The 27,462-nt window shown below is 40.8% G+C and overlaps 1 protein-coding gene across 1 annotated transcript; it reads right to left on the reverse strand.

The window, feature by feature from the left end:
• Positions 1-1,892: 1,892 nt before the first annotated feature.
• Positions 1,893-14,242, reverse strand: SERPINB5 (serpin family B member 5; the record flags this gene model as incomplete). The annotated part of the gene is made up of 6 exons (XM_081078666.1): positions 14,072-14,242; positions 11,770-11,907; positions 9,488-9,605; positions 6,736-6,878; positions 4,459-4,626; positions 1,893-2,285 (listed from the first exon to the last, which is right to left on the reverse strand). Exons 1-6 carry the CDS (start codon positions 14,237-14,239, stop codon positions 1,893-1,895), a joined length of 1,128 nt encoding a protein of 375 aa, XP_080934792.1. The 5' UTR covers positions 14,240-14,242.
• Positions 14,243-27,462: the final 13,220 nt, after the last annotated feature.

The raw sequence follows: 27,462 nt of genomic DNA on the forward strand, positions 1-27,462 counted from the left end.
ACTCAACGTTTATTGCAGGAGGGGCACCACACTCTGAGCACACAGTAGGGACAAGAAAAGGGCGGTATTGACTATTAGGTTCAGGGACACCATAAGTAATTTCAAACAAACGTACATGACATTGAGAACAACGTACTTGATAAGAAAAGAAGATATTTTAAGCATATACAGCTTCTTTGATAAAATTGCATTTTGAGGCGGGGCCCAAAGGGGAAAAGGCTGGAAAAAAGTTTCGCTTCCTCCTGCAAGGCCCCCCACTTCATAATGCACTCCTGTGCAGCTACAAGTCCTTCAAGCACTGCCCTGGTCCTTTCCTCCCCGGGATGACGGGGAATTAGGAAGCAAGAGCGGGTGGGCAGGAAAAACAGAAGACAAGGGAACAGGAGCTGTATTCTTATTCCTTCTTATTCTACATCAATCGCCACAAAAAAAGCATTTGCATACAGGAATGCTTTTGTAAATAGATCACTTGGTTCTATTCCAAAAATAAATCTAACTTTATGGGATAAAAAAACAAGACATGTAGTTGAATAATATTTTATTGTCAATAGCATAGAAGAAATTGAATATTGATCCTTCAGAGCAAAAAAAAACAAAAAAGTTGGACCTATTTACTTACAAGGAATGCCAGAGAAGAGGTGAGGGAGGGACGGTCACAAAATCTTCAATAAATGTGCTCTTTTGATGGTGACTTAATATTTGAACTGGCAGCACAGTGACCTGACCAGACCAACTTTTTTAATTACTATTAATGTAAGTTACTGATGTGCTGTCTACAGTAACTAAATCCAGAGACTTGGAAAAAACATGTGTCAAAGCAGTGGGAGCACTCCAGCAACTTATATTTTCTAAAGGTGTAACTTCCTTTCCCTTGCCCACGACTACATTAGACAAAGCGTTCCTTCAACACTCATAATATTCTTGTATTGGCTACCCTGAGACTCCCTGTGCGTTTTAAGTTCCTGGTTGTCACACATCCAAAATCTTGTTTACTTAGTTAGAAGCCCATGCCAGTCATCTATCACCAACCAAATGACCAGACCGGCAGTCTATCAAAAGTGAAAGTGAAGTTTTAATTAGATCTGAACTTCACCTTCAGGGGGCTGCACTTCAGCTACTATAGGTCTGCAGTTCCTTACCCAACATTCCGAAATCTCAAAAAGTTCTGAAAACAAAGCTTGTTCATAAGCTGATGGCAAACACATTTGTCAGCAAACACTGACACTCCTGGGCTACTTAGAGTTCTGTCCCTTTTGTGTCAATACTCTACGATTTGTGGCAGAAATAGTAAGGTATTGATTTACAGGATGTTGTTTCGGATTCTATCAGTGGAGTTCCAAAACATACAGTTTGTGCAACATATTATCTTTCTAAAACCCAAAAAAATCAAGAGTTTGAAGAAAGCATTTGTCCCACAGGGTTTAGCATACAGACCTGTGGCCCTACAGTAACCTGAGCACGTGCCCAAGTTTCATGGGAGCCAGGAAAGTTTTGTGGATCCCGAGCACATTTCTTCAGCCTTTTAGGAAAGTGGGAATGTCTGGAACATTCTGTATCCCGGGGAAGGGAGGCAAAGCTCTTAGACTAAAATCCTCCTTATAAGAATTTTCTTTGTGAAAGACAGTAGTCCTGCCCATAACCCTAGATAGTTTGACAAATAATGAATACATATTTCTCCTCTGGAGTGATTCCTTTTCGTTCCAAGCATTGTCTTTGATGGGGTGGGAGGGAAACAAAAGAAAAGATGGGCCTATTAGTGTGAGGGCTACATATGACAAGTACCAGAGGGGTCCTTATCCAGCAATATTAACAATTTATCACATTTAGAAAGTGATTCTCTGGATACAGAGTTCACAGAGAAGTCAGGTGGGACTTCACCTGGGCTCTGCGACTTAAGGAGAACAGAACTTGCCAAAGAAAATGATGTTTCGAGTTTTGTTGTGCCTGATGATATAAATAAATGGGTGGTCGGCATTGAATTCATCCTTGTGTTGTAGGATTCGTGATCCTGGCACCTCTATGGACTCCCCACCATCTTCAGTTATTTCTAAGCACACTCTGTGAATAACATTTGAGAGGGCCACTCCCTTGGTCTCTGACATTCCAGAGAAATCAGATGTATTCTCATTAAAGATATTTTTCAGCCCTAGGTTTTCCAGACTAGCTTTGGCATCAATCATCTTTTCCACCTTAAATTTTGGAATGGAGAGTTTGACTTTGGCATTGGCCATGGTGCTGGGATTTGTCCATTTCAAGAGTGTCTCTGAATTGAGTTGTTTTTCAACCTGAAGGACAAAAGAGGGAAGAAATTTTTTTTTTTTAACTTTTATTCCCAGTTGTAAAAGAGAACCTGCTTGATGCAAAACATAAAGTGTCACTGTGAGCCCAGTTTCGAAGCAGTACAGATGGACCATCAAAAATGGAATTGGCCCTGCAGTTTTGGTATGAGACTGATTTCTCTTATAAATGGTCTACTACCTAAAATTCTCCTCCTCCCCACCCTGCAACGATGGTCCTTTTGTACTAAAATTTATGAGGGCATTTCTTTTAAGCTATAGAGTAGCTTTATAGAAACAAATGCATGGATTATGATGGTGCATTAAGTAATAGGGAAACAAATATAAATTAGAAGCATTTTTATACATAATGTTTCTTGAATGCTTATTTTGATTTCTCTACCAGTAAATTCATGTACCAGAATATTCATGTACTAGACATGGCACCAAATTCAGTAACTCAAATTAAAACTAAAGTATGCTTGCTTGAAATGAGAATTTGACCTATGACCATTCTTTAAGATAATAGGTGGTGAATACATCCATTTCAGATGGTTATTTTTTTTTAAGTCAGAGGTAAAAGAGATAAATATGTGAGGAGATGGATGTGTTAATAAATTAGATGGAAGGAATCCTTCAATAATTTATATGTTTATCAAATCATGGTATACATTTTAAATATCTTACAATTTTATTTGTTATTTATACCTCATTAAATCTGAAAACTAATAACCTACCATGTTCTTAACCTGCATAAAAACTAAATATTCACCTATCATAATAGGAAACCTCTAAATCTGTGCTATCCAATACAGTGGCCAGTATGTGGCTATGAAACACTTGAAATGTGGCTAGTGAGGACGGAGAAATGCTCTACGTGTAAGATATACAATGGATTTCCAAAACAACAAAGAATGCAAAATATCTCATTAATGATTTTTATAGTGAATGCATGTTGAAATGATAGTATTTTTGAAATGCTGGGTTAAGCAAAATTTGTTATTAAATTATTTTGAAATGAGAAATATTCAATGAAGCATAAAATGGTTTAGTCATAAAATTCTTCACTGAACAAATCTTAAATCGCTCATTTTGTTCTGTACGTTAATAAGGGGAAAAAATGGTATGAGGGTATTTTAGGTCCGTAAGTAAAGCGCATGACAGCTGAACGATGGCTGAAAGAGAAAATGAGACCAAGGCATGAAGTAGAGTCAAAGAAGAGAACAGTGAATAAAAGAATAGACAGGACTTACAATTCAGTGAACAACGTGATGGATGAAGCATAGTGATAAGTGAAGTAATAGGGAAGATGGTGACCAAGTTAGATCGCCCTCTGGAAAGCCAGTGAGTCACTGAGCAGTGACTGGAAATATAGTGGGAGACCCCTGGGCTCCTCAAAGATTCCCTCCTGCTCCTGGCCAAGGACCCAGGCCCAGGTGGAGGGAAGCTGGGAGGGGAGGGCTGAGGGGAACCGCAGGCCTTGAGCAGCAGGACAAGGCTGACAGAGCAAGGGCGAAGCTGAAAGGCCATTCACAGACAGGCATTTCAATTTTGTGCCTCTTAGAACCTGCATAAAATACGGAGCACAATAAAATCTCATATATGTGTGTATGCATTAAAAGAACTTTTCAAAACCCACAGAACGTACAACACAGAGCGAATCCTAATGTAAACTGCGGACTTCAGTGAATAATCACATATCATTTTTGGCTCATCAGTTGTAACACATGTACTATGCTAATACAAGATGTTAATAACAGGTTAACTGTAGCCTAGAGTTCAGAACACAGATTCCAACTTCCTGGGCTCAAATACGATTCTACAAACTACTGGCTAGTTATGTGGCCAAGCCAGTTACCTATCCCTCTGTGCCTTAATTCCCTTGTGGGTGAACGACTATGGTAATAGGTTCTAACCCTAGGCCTGTGCTGAGAATCAAATGAGATAGTTAGGTACGCATAGGGAATTTACAGTTCCTGGCACATGCAGTGCCAGATAAATGCTGGCTGTTTTGAACATTAGAGAGGAGGACCCAGAAAGGACCACAAAACCCTTGGAGAAGACTGAGCGAGTGTGCATAAGTCGGGGCTGTGGCCCCTGTTCACAGCCGCACAGCGCTGCTCACTCCTCCATTTGCCCCAGTGTGCGGGACCTTCCAGCTGCGCTCCGCCCCCCGCCTCACCTTGTCCAGGCAGGTGGGCTCGTCCTCCACATCCCTGGGCAGCAGGATGAGCATGCTGAGGTGCTTGTTTTGAAAGGGGAGCTCTATGACCTTACAGTTGATACCGTCGATGTGGCCCATGCAGAATGTGGCTTCCAGACTCATCATTTGCACTGGCTTGGTTTCAGTCTATAGAAACAGAAGAAATCTGGGCTGCTTGCTTTTCAATTCATGGAAATATATATATATATTCCCATAAAAGACAATGACATATGCTTTTATATATACACACACGTACATACACACATATATACATACATATCTACACACACATCTATTTGTATTTGTTATAGTTCCATGAAACACCTCAAAGATTGGTCCTCTCTCTTATAAGAGGGGAAAATTAATGAGCCCTTTGTATTTTTAGGTTAGTAATACATAGCTGTGTGTGTGTGTGTGTGTGTGTGTGTGTCCACTTTGTCAAAATAGGCAACACACTAAACTTTTAATAATATACTCTCATCACTTTAGTCTAGCCTTTAAAGAAGACACCGAGGACATGAGGGAACAGTTAGTAAAGTCACTCAAAAAGTTCGGGGCTGACAGAAGCAATTCCAAAAAAAACAAAGGAAAAGTTATAGCCTCTGCTTCAAAAGGAGGGTGTGTCCCCACGCAGCTTTGAGTCGTGTTTTATTGCTTTGTTGGGTGAAACACTGAGAGATCAATGACATTTCAAAGCCACATTTAAAAATCCGAAGAGCTGTATGTGACAAATATGCTGAAGAGTCTGACATTTCGTGCCTGGCATGTGAGACGTGCCTCTGTATGCATGGTCAGTCCTGCCCCTAGCAGGCCGCTTGGGGAAGACCACTGTAATTGGGAAGCCAAACTGAGCAAGAGGAAGTGGAGGGAAGAGCTAGCTCCCTCCCTGGAAGGATGGGTAATGTGAGGAAGGTTAGCAGCCCTCTCAGCAGTGACTGTCCTCTCCAGGGACAATGCCCAATGGAGCTTGTATAAAGACCCATGGTGGGCACAAAGGCCAAACAGGTTAGTCTTCTATTGACTGTTTATTCAAAATGACCCTCAGGGATTGGTCATTCATTCAACAAACTTTTGCTGAGCACCTACTAATGTGCCGAGGCCTGGGCAAGGAATTATAGAAACCGAGATGAAAAAAGCATTCATTGTCCCTGTCTTTAAAAAGCCCATGCACTCATGAGGAATCTAGATAGGTAAATAAATAATTAGAATGGACTATGGAAAGCACACTTAGAGTGGGGAGGTGGGAGGCATGGGGGAGTAATAAGATCAAAACTCTATGGATATAAAGAAAAAGTAACAAAAGTCACTCCAGTGAACTCAGGTATAAATTGTATCTTGAAAGTCTTTCCTTCCTGTGTTCTAGCATTAAGGTTACAATATTTAGCAAAAACATAAGTGATTAATGCTAGGTACTTTAGGTGCTGGGAGGAACCTGAAAACCAGAATCAATGCAGAGGAGCTACAAGGTAAGTAAGCTACCTTCAGATGCTAACTGAAGTATACATTTGAGTCTACATTTTTAGCACAAGTCAGATCTCCTCAAATGAGACCAAGTCACATCATCATACAAACTCCTGGGGTTTCCTAGATCCTCTAATGAAATGGGTCGATTTTCCAGTCTCGGTTCTTTGGTTTGTTTTATAGGAGAGGTACTTTGCCTATGTCCATAAATTCTTTCTAAGATTGGATATGGCCTCAATTATTCACCTCAATAGTATTAATGAAACTTCAAGTTTTTAATTCCTCCCCATAATGATGCCCAGAGCAGCAAGTGAGTAAGCTATACTTTCTCCTTCATAGCCAACAAGTACCTCAAAGCATCTTATCAATTAAAATATCTGAACCCTTTACTTCACTATGAGCAGATGAGAAACGGATTACGGAAGAGTAGATTAACCTCGAATGAGATTCTCAAATGTCCCAGGTTTCAGGGTGATCCAAAGGTGTCTCTCTGAGGCTGGCTTTTGGTCTGTTTCTCTCCTTGCTTTTCTTGCTAATGGTCCCAAATATTTGTAGCCATTTTCCAGTAGGTGGTTTGGCTTTATTCACTGGGCTCTAAATTCTATAAGCTCTCACTCAGCTCAGACCCTGAGGACATTCTGGAGAAGAGTGAGAGTCTCTGGATTGTGGTTCTTGTTTTCAACCAGGAAAGGCATGCTACCCCCTGTGCCTCAATTTCCCTCATCGGAATGGATTCCTATGGTCCCTTCTCTTGCTGTGATTTTTCAGATCTATAGTTGGGACCCTTTGACCTACCTTGTTGACTCGGAAAGGGCATTCTTTGGTTTCTGATTCAGGAAATTTCTTCATCCACTTTCCAACAAAGTAGGCAGCATTAACCACAAGGATTTGGGTCTGTTCACTTATACTGTTGTTGGATAAAATGTTCTCAAAGTGGCCTGCAAACAGTTTTAGGAAACCACAAATTGCACAGGGTTATTCTTCCAAACCACATCTTCTATTCACATGCCTGTCTGCTCACTGGGTATTGAACACCTGCTAGAGCCATACAAGCTAGGGTTTTGGTAGCCCAGCCTCCCTCCTTTCTCTCTATCTTGCCACAACCAACTTACCAAAGACCCTTAGGGAGAAGAATGAAAGGAGAGAAGGAGGGAAGAGGAGGAAGGAGAACACAAGCCACCACTTTTGAATGTCCATCCTGTACCAGACCATGGGCTAGACACTCATATACACGACAGCACATGTTTCTCCCCATGTTACAGATGAGGAAACTGAGGCTTGGTGGGAAGTCACTTGCCCAAGATGATACACGAGCAAGAGTGGATTCAGGATGGAAAGCCTGTGCTCTAGAATGAAAAGGCACAGCCGCTTACTTTTCACCTGGCCCTGTGCTCAGCATTACATGTGTATGGTTCGCTCACTTCTCTCACAGTGATCCTATAAGGCAAAGATCATCATCCCCATTTGACAGTCAAGGAAAATGAGGCCAAGGCGCTTCATAATGCATGCGGCTAAAAAGCAGGTCTGACACGAAGACAGCACTGTCCTCGTTACCCCACAGGTCTCCACCTTCTCCCCAAATTGCAGTTATGCAAGCAGCCTGTTTGCATCAACACAGCTGTCCTCACCACCATGGGCTCAGTGACAACTGTCATTGCCGTACAGCTCAAATCCCCCGAGAGCCAAAACAGTTCACTGGTGATAATCCCTTAATAAAACTATGTCCTCACATTTCAATAGCACTGACATTTTCTGCAAAGCGTTTTCATTTACCACATGTCTTGGAGCTTCATACCACCGCCAGGGACCCCTTCACAGGCCTGTGACCTGTGCATGACAGGCCCTGCACTGGTTTAAAGCTCTGCTGTCACCATCTTAAAATCCTTAATACATTTTTTTAATAAAGGACCCTGCATTTTCATTTTGCACTGGGACCTGTAAATTATGCAACTGCTCCTGCCAATTCTATGGGATGTGTTGAGTGTGTTGAAGAAACCTGAGACCAGAGAGGTGGGGGAGCTGGTAAGTGGCCGACTTTCAACGTAAGTCTCCAGCTCCCGATTCCAAAGTCCGAGGTCTTTTCCTTGAACTACATTCTCCAGTAAAAGCCTTCAATGTATGAAGATTTAAAATCAAAGGCCGTTGGAGAGAAAATACAATTATTTAAAAATTTTAAAAGCAAAACTGTTACGCAGCCATGTAAACAGGAGCTGGTCTTTGTTTAAAATTGTTTTAATTTGTTTAACCTGATGTTGTTACCTACACTAGGTTTTTCTTTACATATGAAGGCAAAGAAACTTCATTTCAATAACATATATATATATATATATATATATATATATATATATATGGTGTGTGCGTGTGCATGTGTGTGTGTGTGTGTGCTTACATAGCTATGGCTACCATATATTATCTTGGCTATCACACATTATCGGTTAGCTTGTATTATCTAAGTTGATCCTCACAAGAACCATGTAAAAATTAAACTAGATAACGTAAGCCCCACTGTACAGGTCAGAAAACTGAAACTAACTTATTCAGTTACTAAGTGGCAGTGTCTGCATTAGAATCTGAGGTCTTGAATGATTCCAAGGCCATGTTCTTGCCTCGTCCTCACTCTGCAGTTATAGCACGGATGCTATCATTCCTGAGTCCTCACAGGGAGAAGGCCATTCAGACAGGAAATGTGTCTCCCTTGCTCAGAACTGTATCTCTCACTAGACGGCAGTGACTGCAGTGGTGCCAGAAAAATCCATCACTGCTGTGTACTCCCACACGATCGGGGGTTTTGTGTTCCAAAGGGTCCCTGCCTGTGTAAATACAAATGTGTTCCTGGGAAAGGGAACATGGGTGCTGATTTGCACTCTGACTCGTCTTAACTCCAATTCATTTCTAGCAAGGAAGACTACTCACAGAGAATTTTAATGGAGGGAGGAGTCAGGGGAGGGAAAAGCTCAAGAGAAGCGTTGAGCAAGAGACTCGGGTAGAAGTTGCAGAAGAGACCCCAGGGCTAGCAGAGGGCTCACCAGGATGTGGCTTTGTGGGACTAAGGACAAGTTTCCATCCACTACAATTTGTTTTCTTTCTTTTTTCTATTTGTACATTTCACTGCCTAGGACTCTCTGTCCTTTTTTCCTTAATACTTGTTGAATTTTTTGAGCTAAAAGTGACCTCAGGGAACATCAAGTTATAGTCCAAGCCATTCATTTCCAGACTGGAAAACTAGTCTCACAACTTGCCCAAAGCCATACTTTGTTAGAGGCACAGCTGAGGCTCTAGGAGGGTGTGTGACAGCTCATGGGAGAGCAAGGCAAGTAGACTAAAACTGAAGTGCCAGGAATTTCTGCCAAGTGATGACATGATGAAGGAAAGGCCCAGAAATCCAAGTTGTTGAAATAAGTGGCTTGATAGGCGAGAATTTAGCTTCTGTAGAGAAAATATCCCAGGAATCCTCCACGTGTTCAATTTTATGCTTAGCAGAAAGATTCATGAAAAGGCAGGGTCTGTCTAATGAGCAATTTATAGCAGAATAAGTAAAGAGACTTGCCATCTGTGAGATCTTTGATTGCATTGTTGATCTGGCCTTTTGTTTCTTCCAATTTGTCTTTGAAGTCAACTGTTTCCATTTCTTTTGCATAGGGTCTCTTGGTAGAGCTGATGAACTCCTGAAAAAATCCAGTTCATAAAATCACAAAGTACTCACAATCTGTAGTCAAACCATCACATTGTTACAAGGTTCTAACAAAAGGACTTTTAAATGTCTACTATTATGAACACACTTTCAAAATCTGTACCATTATGCAAATTGAAACCTCATATAGAAATCAATAAATTTTCTTTGTATTAAATGTTTCATTTCTTCAATTCTAAGACAAGATCAATTATTAAATGCATCCGTCAATTTAGTATCAAATTTGGGGGGAAAATACTTTGCTAAATGTACACAACAATTATAATATGGATCCCAATTTCAGAAACATTAAAATGTGAATATATACATGTATGTGTCTTAGGATAGAAGAAATATACAGAAAAGAGAACTTTATGAGCAGAAAACTCTTATTCTCAATGAAACAAATAAATGTTCTATAGAGGCTTGCTACTCAAGGTGTGGTCCAAGGACTGAGCTTCAACTTCACCTGGGACCTTGTTGGAAATGCAGAATCTCAGCCCCCGCCCAACCCACCCAGACCTACTGAATCAGAATATGTATTTTAGCAAGATTCCAGCATGATTCGTCTGCACATTAAGTTTGAAAGCCAGTACTGTGGAGAACATAACAGTGATTCTAATTCTAATGCTTGTTAAAAATACAAAACCCTATGTCCCATCCCTACTGATCTTGATTCAGGTGATCTGAAGCCAGGAATTTGCACTTTTAATAAACATCCAGGTCGTTCTGCTGAAGATGACCCTTCTCAGACCAGGCTTGTTTGCACTATTACTAGTAAACTTGCAGAGGATAGAAAACCAACAGGAGCCAAGGAAAGCAGCCTCAAAAAAAAAAAGAAAAGAAAAGAAACCCTTACAACTCTTGGTTTGGTTGAAATCATCCCAAATGTTGAATAGAGAAGTTCAACCAAACTAAACATAGCTGATTTAATGTCTGAATTCAAGTCTCCTTGAATTTCTTCAGAGCAGCTATAGCCAGAGCCAGTTGGATTTTGTTAATTGCAACCCAGCCTGAGGACTGAGTGCTGCCAATGACTTGATAGAGATGGGGCCACCTAAGAGCATTAGAGCCTCAGCAAGACAAAAGGCCTCCACTGTCCTCATTGCCAGCAACAAAATGTGTTGAGCATCTCATTAAGGACCACCTAGAAAGTCCCATGCCCAGGCCCCAACTCACATGTCAAGTTTTTTTTTTTCAATTCCCCAGGTAATTGTTGAAAGAAAAATGGCTCTGTGTATGTGACTTCAAGCAATAAGAATAAATTCACAACATCTAGTGACCAAAATCCTCAAAAGACCTCAACCAGAAAAAAATAAATAGCTACTGCAGAAAGTAATAAAGCTATGGTAAAATAGGTAACTGGTAGTCAAGATTTGGGAAGCTTGAAATTCTGACCATCCAAACACAAATTGAATCGACTCTATATTTCTAACATAGAGAATGAAACTCTATGTAGTCTAGGATATTGGCTATGTGTTTCAAATACATATTTTTAAAATATTTGATATACTCTGGGATCAAATTAGGGTACCACAGTATTCTTGACATGATTCCTTAAAAAAAAATAATTAAAAAATTGGCTGAAATTAAACACACAGAGCTACCTTATATAGAGATCCACATGACCAGCCTAGTGAAACAAAGAAAACCAATCTGGGACTGATGAAAACTATTAATTCATACAGATACCATTTTTCTTATTGATTTTGACAAACATGAGGAGAGCACTGTATACATAAACAAGGAGGAAGAGAACTTAAAATGTTGTCCCAGGCTGTATGCCCTGCTGTTTAAGGGGGAAAAGTCTAAAGCACGAGCTGTTTTGCATCTATAGAGATACATTTATTAGCAATTCCATTTTCCATTTCTCTGAGCGAGGAAGCTAAGAGGAAGGGTAGGACTTGCCAGCGTTTGAGAGGGAAAAGGGAAGCCCGCAAGCTTCTTTATATTTTGAACTAGAAGATGTGACTGAAATTGATGCCCGCTGTGTTCAACTATTCCTCCACTAGGACGGGTTCGTTTTAATTAGCCTCAAATCATAAATGAGCAGCCAAGAAATGAGTTTCACTGAAAAAAAGGAAGTTGTGAGTCAGACCATGTGAAAATAGCACTCCTGGGAAAAGGTTACATCTTGCTAATTGCTTCAAACCACTTACTGTGGAAGGATTCAGAGACTTGTCTACGTAGAGCCTTTTGATTAGTTTCAGTGAGTAGAAGGAACTAAGTTTGTTTACATCCGACGTTACAGTTTGAAATCCAAAGGGCACATCTTTGACATTTTCAAAGTGAAGGACCTATAAAGACCAAAAAAAAAAAAAAAAAAAAAAATCCGTGACCCATGAAACATTATCTCTTCCCACTGCAGGGGATACATGGTAACTGTCAACCACCACAGGGGCATACAGTATCTCCGGGTTCAATTGTCCCATAAAGCAAGGCTTCTGAAACCATTACCATTTTTAGCTGGGTAATTCTTTGTTGCAAGGGGCTGTCCTGGGCATCGTAAGGGTGCTTAGGATCCTCCCTGACCTATTAGGTACCAGTAGCACTCCTTCCTCTATTTGTGACCACCAAAAGTGTCTCCAGACATTGCCAAATATCTGGGGCGTGGGGAGAGGGATAAAACTGTGCCCACTGAGAAACACTGCCATAAAGATCCTTTTCTCTGGATTTAACTATAGGGAAATTTTGACCTTTCTTCAAAATGATGCTTCTATTGCTCACACAGAAGGCTTTCGGAACTGGCAAAAGAGTGAAGCTGGATTATAATTTCTATCCAATTTAGAGACAAGAAGAAAGAGATTAATAGCAAGAGAGACAATCACTAGGCAGGTATCAGATTCCAGGACAGTGTCTCTTCGCCAGGGTCTATCTGGTCCCTTTAGTGGCTCTAACAAGTACCAAATGGGTTGATGTGGCATTATGGTAGGCAACTGCCGTAAACGGTGGGCTAATTTCTAAGCCACTTAAAACTAGGATGCCATCTTCCAGACGGCTTATATCCTTTTGTTTTGTTTCTAACTTTTCTTTTCCAATCAATAGCCCAACACCTCCTCTGTTTCACAGTGCCACAAAACATGATGTCAGCAGAAGGTGATTCTCTCCTCACACAACTCATAATAACGGTGCTCAGATGCCACACCTCAGGGAATGTCACTAAATGGGCACATTGCACCAATGAGTCATACAGCCTCAGTATGGCAGGGTCAGAGTGGCTGGTCCAAGGCAGTGCATAATTCTGCATCATGACAGGTAAAAGGACAAGAAAATTAAAGAAGCCAGGGAACTACTGCTGAGGGAACAATTGCATGTACTGAAAAGGCCATAATTATTATTTTTGAATAGACCCACTACCAGGAAGTTTTGTTCTGTGTCCCTTCTCTTCTGGGAGATGAGAAATGAGTAATGGGAGAAGGGGTAGGGATTGCGAGGTGGGGAGGTTGAGAGAGCAGGACAGATGAGAAGATACAGCTCTTCTTCCCACAACTAAGGGTTCTTTTTCAAGTCCACTCGATTTCAAGTGCAAATCCTTCACGTATTATGACCCGAATCACATTTCCTGGGTCCTATTTTTTGGGGATTTATAGGTTTAAGATGTTCCCTTTCTAAATGCTATGAGCTCATAGAAAGATTCTGTTGAACCAAGAATGATCAACATAAGAAGAATAATGGAATGGAATTAGAAGGGCGTGTACATACATACTATCTAAAAGTAAATGGAGGAGGTGAAGCTGGGAGAAATGGGTGACGGGGGTAAAAAGGTACAAACTTCCGGTTATAAAATAAGTCCTGGGGATGCAATGTACAGCATGGTGACTATAGTTAACAAAACTGTACTGCCTATTTGAATGTTAACAGAGTAGATCTTAAAAGTTCTCACCACAAGAAAAAATAGTCTGTAACTATGCACGGTGATGGATGTTAACGAGACTTAGTATGGTGATCATTTTGCAATATATACAAATTTCAAATCATTCTATTGTATACCTGAAACTACTATAATATTGTATGTCAATTGTAACTCAAGAAAAAAATAACAAAGCATGATGCTGTAAATACATTTTGTGCATAAGAAAAGGGATGTATATTTACGTTCTTTCTGGTTGGGGTATTGGCAGTGGAACATTTAATAAACACCATCTTGATTGATTCTTACAATATAACGCGTAGAAAGATGTCAGGTAACTTGCCAAAGGCCACTCATTAGTGCGAAGCTTGTGATCACCTCGCAGACCCCCAGGTTCTCCATCACAACATGGTGCCTCTTCTCAAAGTAGGTTGCAGGACAGATAAACAAGCTTTCACATTTAAAAGTAGATGAAGGGAGTGCTAGAAGTGGCACAACTCGGACTCTGAGCAATCCTGACCCCAGAGCCCCGTTTGTTCTTCCTTCCACACTGGCTATGTGTTCTAGTAACTCTATTCCCACTCAAAGCAGAAACAAGGTGTGGGGCTTACCTGTCCAATTTCGTTTGCTGTGTCACCTTTGGTGCCTACTTGAGCAAGTGACAGGGAGGTGGAGAGACAGATTGGAGAGAAGAGGACATTGCCTGCTGGCTCCTTCTCACACAGTTGTTTGAACAGGTCAACTGCAAAAGCTGAATTTGCCAGCTGCAGGGCGTCCATTGTGGGCCTGGAACAAAGGAGAAGCGTGCGGTTGTTTCTCAAGCATCTTTAAAGTGTCCTCAATTGTGTTCTGCCAACCCAATAAGAATTCTGTTCAGACAAAGTAATGGTCTTGGGTAGAAGAGAGGAAGGAACTTTCAGTAAACGCAATTTAAAAAGCCAGTGGTGAACGAACTTCTGAGCCAATGCCCTGATGTCTGAAAAACCCAGCATGTGAGGTCGTCTGTGTGTACAGCTCTATGCAGAATCTCCAAATTCAGGCCTACTTGACCACAATGGACATTGAAAGGAGCCCAGCGTTCATGCCTCTTCCTCAGCAAGTGGTCAGAACAGTTGACAGCACTGATCAGAACGAGCTGGTTTTATTTATCCATATTGTTTCCATTAGGATTTAAGTTAAACCATACGAAATTGAAATTTTGTAAGTCAAAAACAGTCAAATCACAGCAGCTTTTGTGTGATTCAGTTTACTACTTAATAGTAAGTGTTATGGGTTGAATTCGTGTCCCCCAGAAAGGCATGTTGAAGTCCCATCCCTGGTACCTGTGAATCTGACCCTATTCAGAAAGAAGGTCTTTGCAGATTTATTCAAGCTGGGGTCATTAGAATGGCCTTAATCTAATACGACTGGTGTCCTTATCAGAAGCGGAGAAAAGACACAGAGACAAACATGCAGAGGGAAGATGATGTGAAGACACCCAGGGAGCAGGCCACATGACAACAGAGACAGAGATTGGACTGATGCTTCTAGAAGCCAAGGAACTCCAGGGGTCACTGGAAACACCAGAAGCTAAGAGGAAGGCATGGAACAGAGTCTCCCTGAGAGCTTTCAGAGAGAACATGGCCCTGACAACACCTTGATCTAAGACTTCTGGTCTCCAGACCTGTCAGAGAATGAATTTCTATTGTTACAAGTCACCCAATTTGTGGTACTTTGTTACAACAGCCTTAAAAGACCAATAGAGTAAGTAGTGCCTTAGTAGCGTACATGGCATATGGCAATATGTAATAAACAGAAGATGTTCCTGTGTTTGATGTTAGTATATTACCTACTATATGGAAGACACTACACACAGTGTGATAAGGATCACTTGAGTTCCTCCTTTTCTGAGTCTGCATTCTCTTTGGGCAGATATGTAGAAAACACATAGAATGCAGGACTGCCTATAATGTATGAGCAGTATAACAAATAACATGGGAGTTAAGGAGAGAAAGGGCAGCTTCAGCTGAAAATGTGGAGCCTGGTAAAGTGGAGAGAGCAAGTGGGCCTCCAAGGCTTGTCTGAGAACTTCTTATGCCAAAGCAGACATTCCCTAAGTGGTGTCTGCTGACCCCTGGCCGTCCCTAAGACCCTTTCAGTCTATCCATGAGGTCAATACCATTTTCATAATAATACTTAGACATGATTTGTCTTTTCACTCTCAATCTCTCACAAATATATAGTGGAATTTTCTAGAGGCTATATGACATATCTTCTAGGAAACCAAGTATGGAAGAGACTTGCAGAAATGGGAAACAGTGTACTCTTCTTCCTACATTTTTTTTACTTTTGAAAACAGGTATTTTTCATAAAAACCTGTTATCCATGTTAATATGTAATTGTAACATTGTTCTAATGAGTTAGTAAATAAATACTTCTAACTTTTTCCAGTTTTAATTTCTAATTTGCAAATACTGATAGGTATAATCAACATTTAAAAATAAAAAAGAAAAAGAAAAATAGCTCTTTGTGATCAGTCTGAAGAGTGTAAATGGGTCCTGAGATTAAAATGTTTGAGAACTGCTGTTCTAATGAAAGGTCTACCTATCTATCTAGTCCAATAGTTACTGACCAATTCTGAAGGCCCCTGGGTAAATGGAGAAGTCAGGGCATATCCCTTTTCTAGGAGGCAATCCAACCTGCATGGACTCTCCAGGCTCGGCCTGACCCCAGGACAGGATGTTGCTAAGGAACATAGGTCGATATTACCACCCCTGGGTGACCACTGCATAGATCAAGGCTTGAAGCTTTCCCCCAAAGCAGTCAGGTACTGTGCAGTCATGTGTACGGAGAAGGAGAGCGAATAAGACACTGAAGGTCATCAGGTAGGACATGCTCCCAGGTGTCAAAGCATCACTCAAGACAAAGGGCTTCCTTCCACCAGGACCCAAGGGTCTGGTACAGTCAAATGCATGAATAGGATCTTAGTTTTGTACCTTCTAGTTGAACAGAAATTCAATGCAAAGATGTAAGAGTAAGATCAAGAAATGGGTCCCTGGTCTTTAAATATTTTTTCAGAATTCTCTCTTTTATGGGACATATGGCTTATGTGTAGGATGGACACATAAGGCTATATCTTGGACCCTATAAAAGCAAGTTCATTAACAAATATATATATATTTGTTATATATATATATATACATTTATATATATATATTGTTGACCTGTGCATGTTCACTGGTCATCGCCAGTAACTTCCTCCTTCACTTTACATCCTGATAAGCACAGCTACCATGTTTCCCCAAAATTAAGACCTACCCCGAAAATAAGCACCAGTTAAGATCGTCAGCCAGACGGACGCATTTAATACATTATGACAATGTTCCAGAAGAAGATGGCATGACTGTGTTTGAATAAATGTAGATTGTTGTACATGAAAAAATAAGACATCCCCTGAAAATAAGCCCTAATGGAGCAAAAAACTAATATAAGACCCAGTCTTATTTTCAGGGAAATATGGTAGGTGAACTCAGGTCAATGTTCTCATTAAAAACCTATTACAAAAGGGAACCTGAAGTCAGGGCAGGCATCTCACATTTCTTTAAGATATGCAACCTTATTCTTACCCCGGTGTGGTGTCAGGATGTGCAGTGGGCAGTGAGACAGAAATGGAAGATTGCGGAGTGTCTCTACTAGTATTTTGATGAGGAAATTAAAAGAAACTTCACAAAAGGCTTGGGGAATCCGTGTAACAGACTTTCTAGTCTGGCTTTCCCCAGAAGTAAATTGGACCTCCATCATGCTGTTTGTCTACATCTAAAATTCAACATGAGCGACTTCTCCAGCAAATGGATAAGCCTCAACCCATATCCCTGCAAACTTCGCAAAGCTTCCGCTTGAGGCCTAATCACATTCATAATATGAAAACATACCAACTGCTCTTTAACAAACACAAGTAGTTCTTCCCAGAATGTATTTAACCACCCTCCAAGAAGAGCAATTTGAATGATTTTGCATAATCGATAACAAACTTTACTTTTAAAGTAAGACTTCCTTTGTGTAGGAAAACCGTGTTTAAGACTTTGAAATGCTCCGCTAAGGGACTCTGACAGCAAACACCTAGAAGTGGATTGAAGAGGAAGGAAATGTTTGTGTTACCATTTTGTTCCGCTGAAATATTACTCACCCATTTATTGTACGACTGTGAGATACGTTTAATCTAAATGGCTCTGAGTACAGCTCATGGTGGTTTTAAGTAGAGTTAATTACACAATACAATTAACACTGTGTTGCAATCCAAGGCTTAGATTTGGGTGTCTGTTGAAAAACGTAAATGTGTGCACACCTGACCTCTGAGGCTTTCCCATGGGTGGCAGACCCTTCCTTCCAGAGTCCCTTCCTTCATATAAGAGTCCTCAGTGCATGAGTCCAAACAGGTCTGCCTTCCCACCCATGTGCTGACTAGCTCCTTTCTCAGAAAATTCTCCTTAGGTTGGGGAAGGTCACAGCTCTTAATAGCTAAGGTCCCGTAACAACGATGCTGTTTGGTGCTTGACAAAGGTGTCAGAAAAGGTCTGGACACGGACCTTGCTGTAGAAACAAACAATCACCAACTACATAATTAATCAGATTGTGCATGGTAAATGTGATCAGTTGTTTGATGATTAGTCTCAAGTTACCTAAGAACACTGTGAAGATTTGGTCTGAGGTAGTTCATGGGAAGACTTTGGCCACAGCCAATTGTCACCTCACTGTGCTGCCACAAGACACTCAAAGCATTTAAATGGATCTCAGCAATGTGAGCAATACACCCACAGGAATATACATCAGGTTCCTACACGGGCCATTTTGCATAGCAAATGCCAGAAAAATTATGGGTACAAGAGTAAAGAGATGAGCAATTCCTACGTAGTAAAGTTACCTATCTAATGATTTGTGTTTAGAATGCTAAAATTGCTGCAGACCTTTTTCATTTTATTATCACTTTGTTACAGAGATCACTTCTTTGGTCTTCATGAAACCCTTCTAAATGGTTATAACAAATAAAGAGAATTTCGTTTACAGCTCCAACGTAGGAACCACTACATCTTTTGGTCACTTAAAAGTTTAAACGTCACTTTTATTTTAACCAGAGAAGAGGGAGGTGGAAGTTTAAGCAATAATACAAATGCAGCAAATGAACAACAAAAAGTTGTAAGGATTTATTTGGAAGTTGCTTTTAATTGCTTTCATTGAATTGCTTTCATTTAATTTTTTGTAATATGTCCTAAAATCATATACCAATATGTCCTAATTCATATACTTTTAAAGGGGGACAAGATCTTGGAATGGATTTAGTCTGGGTCCACCTCTTCATTTTACAGATGAGGAAAGTGAGGGAGACCGAGAGGAAGTGCTTCTCTGGGCCACCCACGCAGGAAATGAGAGTTGTTAAACCAGATCCTGTGTTCACTTCTCCCAGCACCCAACCTGGTGCACTCGACCATAGCTTCCCACCATCCTAATCAGTCACTGTGTCTTCACTGGTCTTTGTTCTCTCAGAAGTCTTTAGCGCTCCAAGACTCCTACGTATCCTACATTTCCCCTTAAGAGATACCAACATACTTGGCATGTGTTTTTTTTTTTAATCAATACCAACTTTTAGCCACCTGATTTTCCTACTTGAAGAATCTCTTGTTCTCTGTCTGCCATATATATTGCCATTTATATTGCAAACTATGCATATTGTATTGCTTTCGTTTAATAAGTATTAACTGAGCACCTACTGTGTGTCTGGCACTGAGCAAGGCATTGAGAAATCAAAGGTGAACACAGCATGGGTCCTGCCTCCACCATGCTGTCTGCCTGGAGGCATGGTGCATGTGGTAAATGTGATGGGGGCACAAGTGGACACAAGAGAAAGCTCACTTACAGTAGAAATCTCAGCGAAATCCCCTCAAACAGTGATATGTAAGTAAGTCACACTGAAGGTGACTCCTAATGACAAATAGGAATTAGCTATGCAAAAATGTGGGCCAAAGAGAACTGACACAACTCAGACTGCAAGCTGTCCCGAATGAATGGAGATGCACGCACTAGAATGTGACAAGGACTTACAGCTGGTCACTGGCCCTGCATAAAGATTTCCAACATTTACAATGCATCTAAGCCAGTGGTGTTCCAACTTTGTCAACCCTGTCGGTGAGATACATGCCCTATGGATAGGTTGACCATATGGCCCACTTTGCCAGGGAGAGTCCCGGTTAATGCCTATTGTCCTAACATTAGTAGTAGCGCCCCTTTCACTCTCAAACACATTGTGTTTTGAACAATATATATCCGCCCTACCTACAGACCATCTACCACACTTTTCTATACACGTGTGCATGCACACATACACACACACGCACACACACACACACAGAGCTATGTGCATAGTTTTCTCATCGTTAAAATCTTTTACACTGTGTCAGATTATTGTGGCTATCATGCAGCCTAACCTGCCTCATATTACAGATGAAGAAAAATGCCGCAAAAAAGCTAAGTATTTGGTGTAGCCAGTCCTTAGGCAAAGCCTTGAGAAACCTTGCCTATTATAACACCTATAATTGAATGCCTCCAAACACAGCCTCTGCTGTCCGTATTCTAACTGCATGAGGAAAACAACCAGAGCCAGATGAAGAAAACAGGAGATCTTGCAGCTTCTACCGTGTGGAAGAATATCATGAGCATTAAACGAAGTGATGAAATGACTAGATGTATATGAAAATTGCTTTGTTGGCAGGAAAGGACAACACAGCCATCAGTAATAAGGTCAACTGCCTGATTTCCAAAGGCAGGAGAGCATCTGCTTTGCTCATACAGTCTGCTCCTGTTTGTTTAGAAACCTGACCTTGACCACTGACCCATCCTACTGCTGCCTAACAGTAATCTAGAGCCAGACTGACCACGCCAGAAAGACCCAAACACTGCTGAGGCTTCCTACTCTCAAAGTCAACCCATAACCCAGAGGGACTGCAGTGGTAGGATTCAGGCATTAGGAAGCAAAGACAGAAACCTGTTGAGTCATTTTCTCTGGAGAATCCTGTCTACAGGCAACTCCCATCTCTCCACGCATCAAGGAACCCCAGCAAACATTTGCACCTATTGGTGGGACTGAGGTTTGAGACCCACTGAATTCTATTCAAACCTTCCGAGTAGCACAGAGGGTGGAAAAGTTTTAAGAGTACCCGGGATGTCGTAGAAATGCCCACGAGCTGTGAGTCTGAAGGCTTTACTTCTACTTATAGTGCCACTTACAAGCTGTGTGACTTTGGACACCTCTGTGAGCCGCACTTCTCATCTACAAAATGAGGGGCTGAGATGAAATATGTCTCAGACCCCTCAGCTTTGTGAATCAGAGGCGAATGTGATAACAAGTCTATTGAACAGCCTGGCATGTTAAGTTGATCTTGAATGATACGCTTAAATGAAGCCATAAAAACAGTAGCATCTATGAGAAAGAAACTATGACCCAATGTGTTAGAAAAGTTGTCCAAGGATACATTTGAAATCTGTAATTTGTTTCAAGTATCCTGAAACCCAGAAACAGGAAGGGAGACTACTTCTGCCTAGAAGTAGTTGCCAGTAAGTGAATGCTGACTAGATGCTTTAAAATGTCAAAAAGAAGAAAGAACAGTTCAAAAGTCTGACTCAAACCCACAAAGGCAACCAGGAAGGTGAGCCAGAGACTCAAATACATTTCCACCTTCTCCAGATTTTGAGTACCACACCCTGTCTGAAACCAGCATTGCAAATTTATTCTTAATTCCGAGAAACCAGCTGAAATTGTGCTCAGAATTACTTTCTCCTTCACGAATCACACTGTTTTGCCCCATCCCTCATCACCACCACCAAAACCTCCTAGCCAAGTTATTTCTTCATAGTCTTACCTTGTATGGCTAAGTGATTTCGCTCCCTACATGGCCTTCTGGTTCTCAAAGGACGGAGAGCTGGAGATGCTGCCCATGTTGGGTGCTGGGGGGTGGGGGGGATGGGGTGATGGGCAGCAGTACTGCAGCCTATCCTGAAAATAATCCATTATGTCGACTTTGTTCACCATCTTGAATCAACTCAAACACCTCTCTTAAGAACTTTCCCCAAAAGGGAAATCGCCAGCCCTGCTACCCCCACTTTGCTTACCTGAGGTACAGTTATGCACGGCAAGGGAAGAGGAAAGCAAGCCGCAGGACCTGGGTGTAGAGGCAACTCTGTGGGGCAGAGCAGCCTGCCGCTCACCTGAAGCCCGGGGCCCCGCCCACTGGGGCCCCGCCCACTCTGCACTCTCCCTCCCACGGCTACACTCTCAGCTCTTACTCACGTCTCTTGGCAGCTTGTCCATAATTGAAAAAATTATCCAGGCTGAAGGTGCTGTTGCCTGCACAGCTTCTAAAGGCCTCCGACATGCTCAGGCAGGAAGGTGAGATGGTAAATCCTGCCTTGGGCTGAATACATACAAACATAAGGGCAACCCTTGTAGTCACGTGGGTCCCGAGGGTGAAATATTATATGAAACAGAAGGGCTTTGTGATGGTCGTAATAATTCATACTTCTCAAACATGGTGGTACCACAAAAAAGCACCCTAACCTCCAATCTTTCCGTGTAAACTGCCGTGGTTCATTCTGCTAGATGCCAAAGAGGTAGCTACCTACTCAGCAGAAGGGCAATCATAAAAGAAGCGGGGTATATCAATTAAATAAATTATACTCAGCAAAATATGTAATGCCAAGTTGATAGCAGTTGCCAAGAAAATATGGTGATTAGGATTACACAGCTCTGGCCTGAAATCTCTTTGTGGAGCTGGGCTCCACTTAGGGCTAATACTGCCGTCCTCAGCATCTTCGTTCTGTAGGACCCACACCCTTCCTAAGGAATCTGTTGTCAGGAAAGCACCTGAAATTGAGGTAATTTCTTCTCTGCTCTACTCATCCACTATGCCCTACTGTTCACTTTCCACATTGTTTCATAATAATCTATTTATCGTACGTTCTCCTCTGTCTGACTGTGAGTATCTTAAAGGTAAGGACAAAACCTCGTTCATTTTTGTAATACCAACACTCCGTGGGGACGTGATGGACAGTATGCAGTCAGTAAATGCTTGTTGACTAAAGGAATGAGAGCAACTAATTGTGCTAAGCTAAGATTGAGAAAGAGCTTTCCTTCCCCCCAGGCCCTGGGTATTTTATTATTAACCAGGATCAAAGTCATCAACTAAATGAGTTGAATTCCGAAAATAGAATTTCCGGCATCAGTGTGACAAGTAGAAACAAGAGTCTTAATGGGTGATGCGGCAGGATACCTCCCAAAAATCACACCTCCTGCTGTAGTGGGGTTTGGGGCCCAGTCATAAATTTGGAAACCGACCTGATCACTGCTTGAGAAATCCTAGACAAAGTGCCTAACCTCTCTAGCCTCAGTTTGCTCATCTGTAAAATGAGACACATACATACATGAAGAGACAGTCCATATAAAGTGTCTGGCACATAGCGTGTTCTCCCTAATGATGGTGGTGATTGTCACCCCTTTGCCTACTCCTCAAGCAGGCACAAGCTCCGAGAATGTCAAAGTGACCAAAAGACTGGTGCAGGATATTCACATCTAAGTCACTAAAATCACTTATTGAACACCTGCTGCATGCTTGCAACTGCGAGTCTCCAAAGATTTTAAGAGACTTCACTAAAATCAGAGAGCTTTGTCCACTCTCCCTTTTGATGGCTGAATTCCCTCCACAACACTCTTGTTCAGTACTTGTCTAACCTGGACAGAAATACCCAGTGATAGGAATTTGGCAACACCCAAGGAAACCCAAACATAATTCTGACTGTCAGAAATAAATGTGTCTTTAAAAACAGTTCGTGGGAAATGATATGCCTGTTTGTAGGAAGAAGCACTTGCTCTATAATTCCAAAAATAATCTATAATTTTCTTCTTTCTTTTATTTACCACATAAACTATGTTATTGACTGTATATTAAAAAGAGTAGTTTTTCTTTGGAGGGAAGAAATGTAGCTTAAAGAATGAATTTTCCATTCATTAATCATACAATTTTATCAAACAGTAATTTCCTCTAGCTCAACAAAAGTTATCATCAGCCCCAATATTTAATAACCTAGGAGACTGTTTTGTTGATGCCTTTTCTTACCTATAGGTTAAAATATTGCAAACATTATAACTTGATTACTCAGCATTCGGGCTGAGGGGTGGCTTGACACACCCAGCCACTCCCAGGAACAACTCAAAGGAGCTTTGTTATAGCATGTCTGGAATCATTCATATTCTCTCTCTCTCTCTCTCTCTCTCTCTCTCTCTCTCTCTCTCTCTCTCTCTCTCTCTCTCTCTCTTTCTCTCAATAAATTTCAGCCACAAATTCTTGAGCACCGTCCCCAGATACCTACAAATTACCAAGTGTTTTTCCCCCACTAATACACACAGTTCCCACTGATGCACAAGACAGTTCCCCATACTACAGAGAAATAATGAGAACCTTGCAAGTTTCCAATAATTCGCAGAATTCACATAATAAAAGCTCCCACATGAGCCTTCATTGAGACCTATTATCTCCTTCTCACGTGTGGAGAAACTTAAGAAAGATAAGGCAATTTTAGCTTAGAGTTTCTGATACTGAAAAAGAAAAATGTTCTCAAAACATCAGATTTATAATCCTTTACCCAAACTAAGCCCATTTCAAGAATCCAACAATCTAACATGCTGTCCTGCTTTGGGTCTCATCAACTTCTAGTGTTCGAGAAGCCCAACGTCCTGTCTAGAAGATATTTTATAGTAAATGATAACTTGTTATGGAAAATAACTTACATTTTCCACTAAGAAACAAATTTTCTACTAAGAAACAAACTTAAGAGGAAGAAAACTAAGATGACTAAAAAAAAAAAAAAACACTAACTAAACCATTGGAAAAAACAAAGAGTAAAGCAGGACTGCAGAGGAAAACTACAGGCAATTCGATAGTATCAGCAACACGATTTGACTGTAAAATCTTTCCTACTGCATGTAAGGGCATATCCAAGCAGAAAATTCAATATCAAATCAATTAGATTTGATTGATAGATGTAGAGAAAAGGGAGTTTGGGAAAGAGAATTCATCTTGGAGTCGATTCTGAACCATACTCATTAGGGATTAAATACCAGGAAGAAAGTTAACTTCTCTGAGCCTCAGACTCCGTCAAAGAGGGAAGGGTTGGAACCATCGTCCTAAAGTTCCCTTAGATGTAAAGGTCAAGGAGTGAAAGCCTGCCTTTACCTAATCAAAAAGTGCTCCATTACTCTTGCAAATTAATAGTATGGAATGCTTTAGATATTGACATAAAAGTTGACCATGTTAGTTCATTAGTGTTAAGTTTTAATTCACTGGGTAATAGAGCTGTGTGATGCAATGACATCTCATTCAGTAGTTCAAATATTTGTGTACATAAAATATTTTATAATTTTTTTCTCTATAGGTAATTCTTATAGGGAAAAAGGAACAAATAAAAGAATCAAAATACAATCTTTTCAAAACATCCAGTAGAAATAAGAATTTCTCTACAACTGGTAATAATATAAATTAGTCAACTCTTCTGGGAAATACTTGGGCAACATGTACCTTTTTAATAGTCATCTTTTTTGACCCATAATACAGTTTTCAGAGGTCTTTCTTAAGGAAATAATTGCAGATAAAGTTAATGATTAAAGTACAGAAATGTCCATAGCAACATTACTTATAAGGGAAACACTAGATATCAGCTGAATGTCCATCAATAAGGAAATAACTAAATATGTTTTCAAAGGGTAATGCTCACAAGATTAAGCTGTGTAACAGTAGATTAAGAAATATATTTTTATATATTTATATATGTATATATGTGTACATATATATGTGTATGTGTCTTTAGGGATTTGTTTCTTGCTGTAATGCACTTAAGGGTTACTTGATTTTATATTAAAAATTGCCTATGTATATTTGTGTATACTTAGAAGACTTAAAGAAAATGCATAAAATAATTTTGACAATATTTATTTCTGGCTGGCGAAATTAAAGGTAATTTTAATTTTTCTACAGTGTCCTGTAGCTTCCAAATTTTCTACAGTCATCATGTATCATTTCTTACAATGAGAAAGTCTGTTTCTTGACAAGTTCCTTTCAAAAAGCTGTCTGCCACAATTGAGCCTCTGCATAATAAATCGCCAGTTATAATCAATTACTACGTGTTGTACAACAGATACCTTCTATTTGAGTAGCTAATAGAGGGCTACACCGCTCAAAAAAAAAAATAAATGTCTCTTAAGAAGTAGAAATTCCAGTATGTCCCTTGATGAGGTCCGGACCTCACAGTGGCCCAGCAGTAGCGACAGCAAGCAGCCCCCATCCCTCCTGAGAGGAGCCAGGCTAGGGAGGACAGGAGCTGGAGGCGGGGCTGGCCCTCGGGATTCCTTCTAGGAGGATCCCCGCCCTCCGAGGGAGGGGAGAGCCTGTGGGAACAAGCCTGACACTCTTTCTCTCTCCTCCCCCCACCTCCTCCGCAGCTCCAGCCCACGTGCTGACTCAGTGGCGACCTTGATCTCGCGCTGGCTACATGATGCCAGTACAGCAAGTCAAGAAGCCGCCACTCAGCTCTACAGGAAACTTGGCCATCACCAAGTCCAAATCCTTTGTTACCAACAGTGAAACATAAGCCCCCAGTGCCTTGTGAGCACATTTTTAAAGGTGATGTAAGAGCTTTTACTACATGCCTTATGACCACTATTTTACATAAGTTCTATTTGTATTCCATCTTATAAATGAAAAGGAAAAAAAGCTACAGAAGCACAGGGCTAGTAACTAACCCCCACACACACCCACACCCCCCCACCCCGCAACCTTGATGATGATGGAACCAGATTCCATATTTAAATCCAGGTTAAATGCTCTTAACAAACATTACTCTTGTATTAAACGACATACTTTTGAGTTTAATCTGAGATTAAACGTACCCTGTTTAATGTGAATTATAGAATATACTGTGTGGAATATAAGAATTACCCCTTCCTCTAATAAGTGTTAGTTCTATGTGATGACAGAATCAATGACAGAGGGAACGTAGGAATTTACATACCTCACAAACATGAAGTCCACTGGCCTCACTTGGAAAGGGAAGAAATTTTCAAGGCTTCCAGGGAATTTGGGGGTAGAGGAAGAAACGTATGAGTGAACCTATACTAGGCACTCAAGGTATCATGCCAGGCTGTTCAGAAGAGAGCTCTAAATTCTGGTCTCTGCCTGCTAAGATGGGATCTAAAGGTAATACTTTTCATGCAATGCCCTCATTTTCCCCAGACCTGAAGGACTCTGGGATTTGATTATTGTAGCTCCAAGTTCTCCCCAAGTGGAAACTTGTGACCAGACATTTCTTCACTCAGGGGCACTTTATTTGTGCCCCTTCATTCAAACCCTCATATCATGTGCATGTAAGCCTGGTCCCTCCCTAGACCCTAAGCCACGTGGAGAACAGGTACCACATTTTATTTATCTGTAATCCCTCCTCCCCTTTCTAGAGCTAACACAGTGCTTTGCACACCAAACACTAAATAAACGTTTTAAATTTGTAAAAAGGCACATGATTAGATATCTAATAGTAGAAAGCAGTAAGTTATTTGTAGCAACAGCAGGTGCAGTTGGTGATTGTTATGAAAGCAAGAGTTCACTTGCAAGAAAGAGAGTTGCTATTTTAATATTTTGAAACAGAAAGAATTAGAAATTATAGTGAATAAATCAGTTTTCTTTCTTTATCCAATGAGTTCAAAATGCTTATGCTACTGGTTGTTCTTCAACACCATTGTGCATCAGAATATGGGGGGAGGGGGAGGTGAGAAAGAAAGTACAATCAAATTGCATATTGCACATCCCCGGGCCCAAATCTCAGATACTGTCCCTCAATATGTCGATGCCTCAGAATCTGAATTTCTCCCAGTGGTTCAGAGTTGGTTTTCACACATAACACTTTCAAAATCACAGGTTTCCGTACACCTGAA

Source organism: Rhinolophus hipposideros (genome assembly GCF_964194185.1).
Source record: "Rhinolophus hipposideros genome assembly, chromosome: 17".
In the NCBI taxonomy this organism is placed as follows: domain Eukaryota; kingdom Metazoa; phylum Chordata; class Mammalia; order Chiroptera; family Rhinolophidae; genus Rhinolophus; species Rhinolophus hipposideros.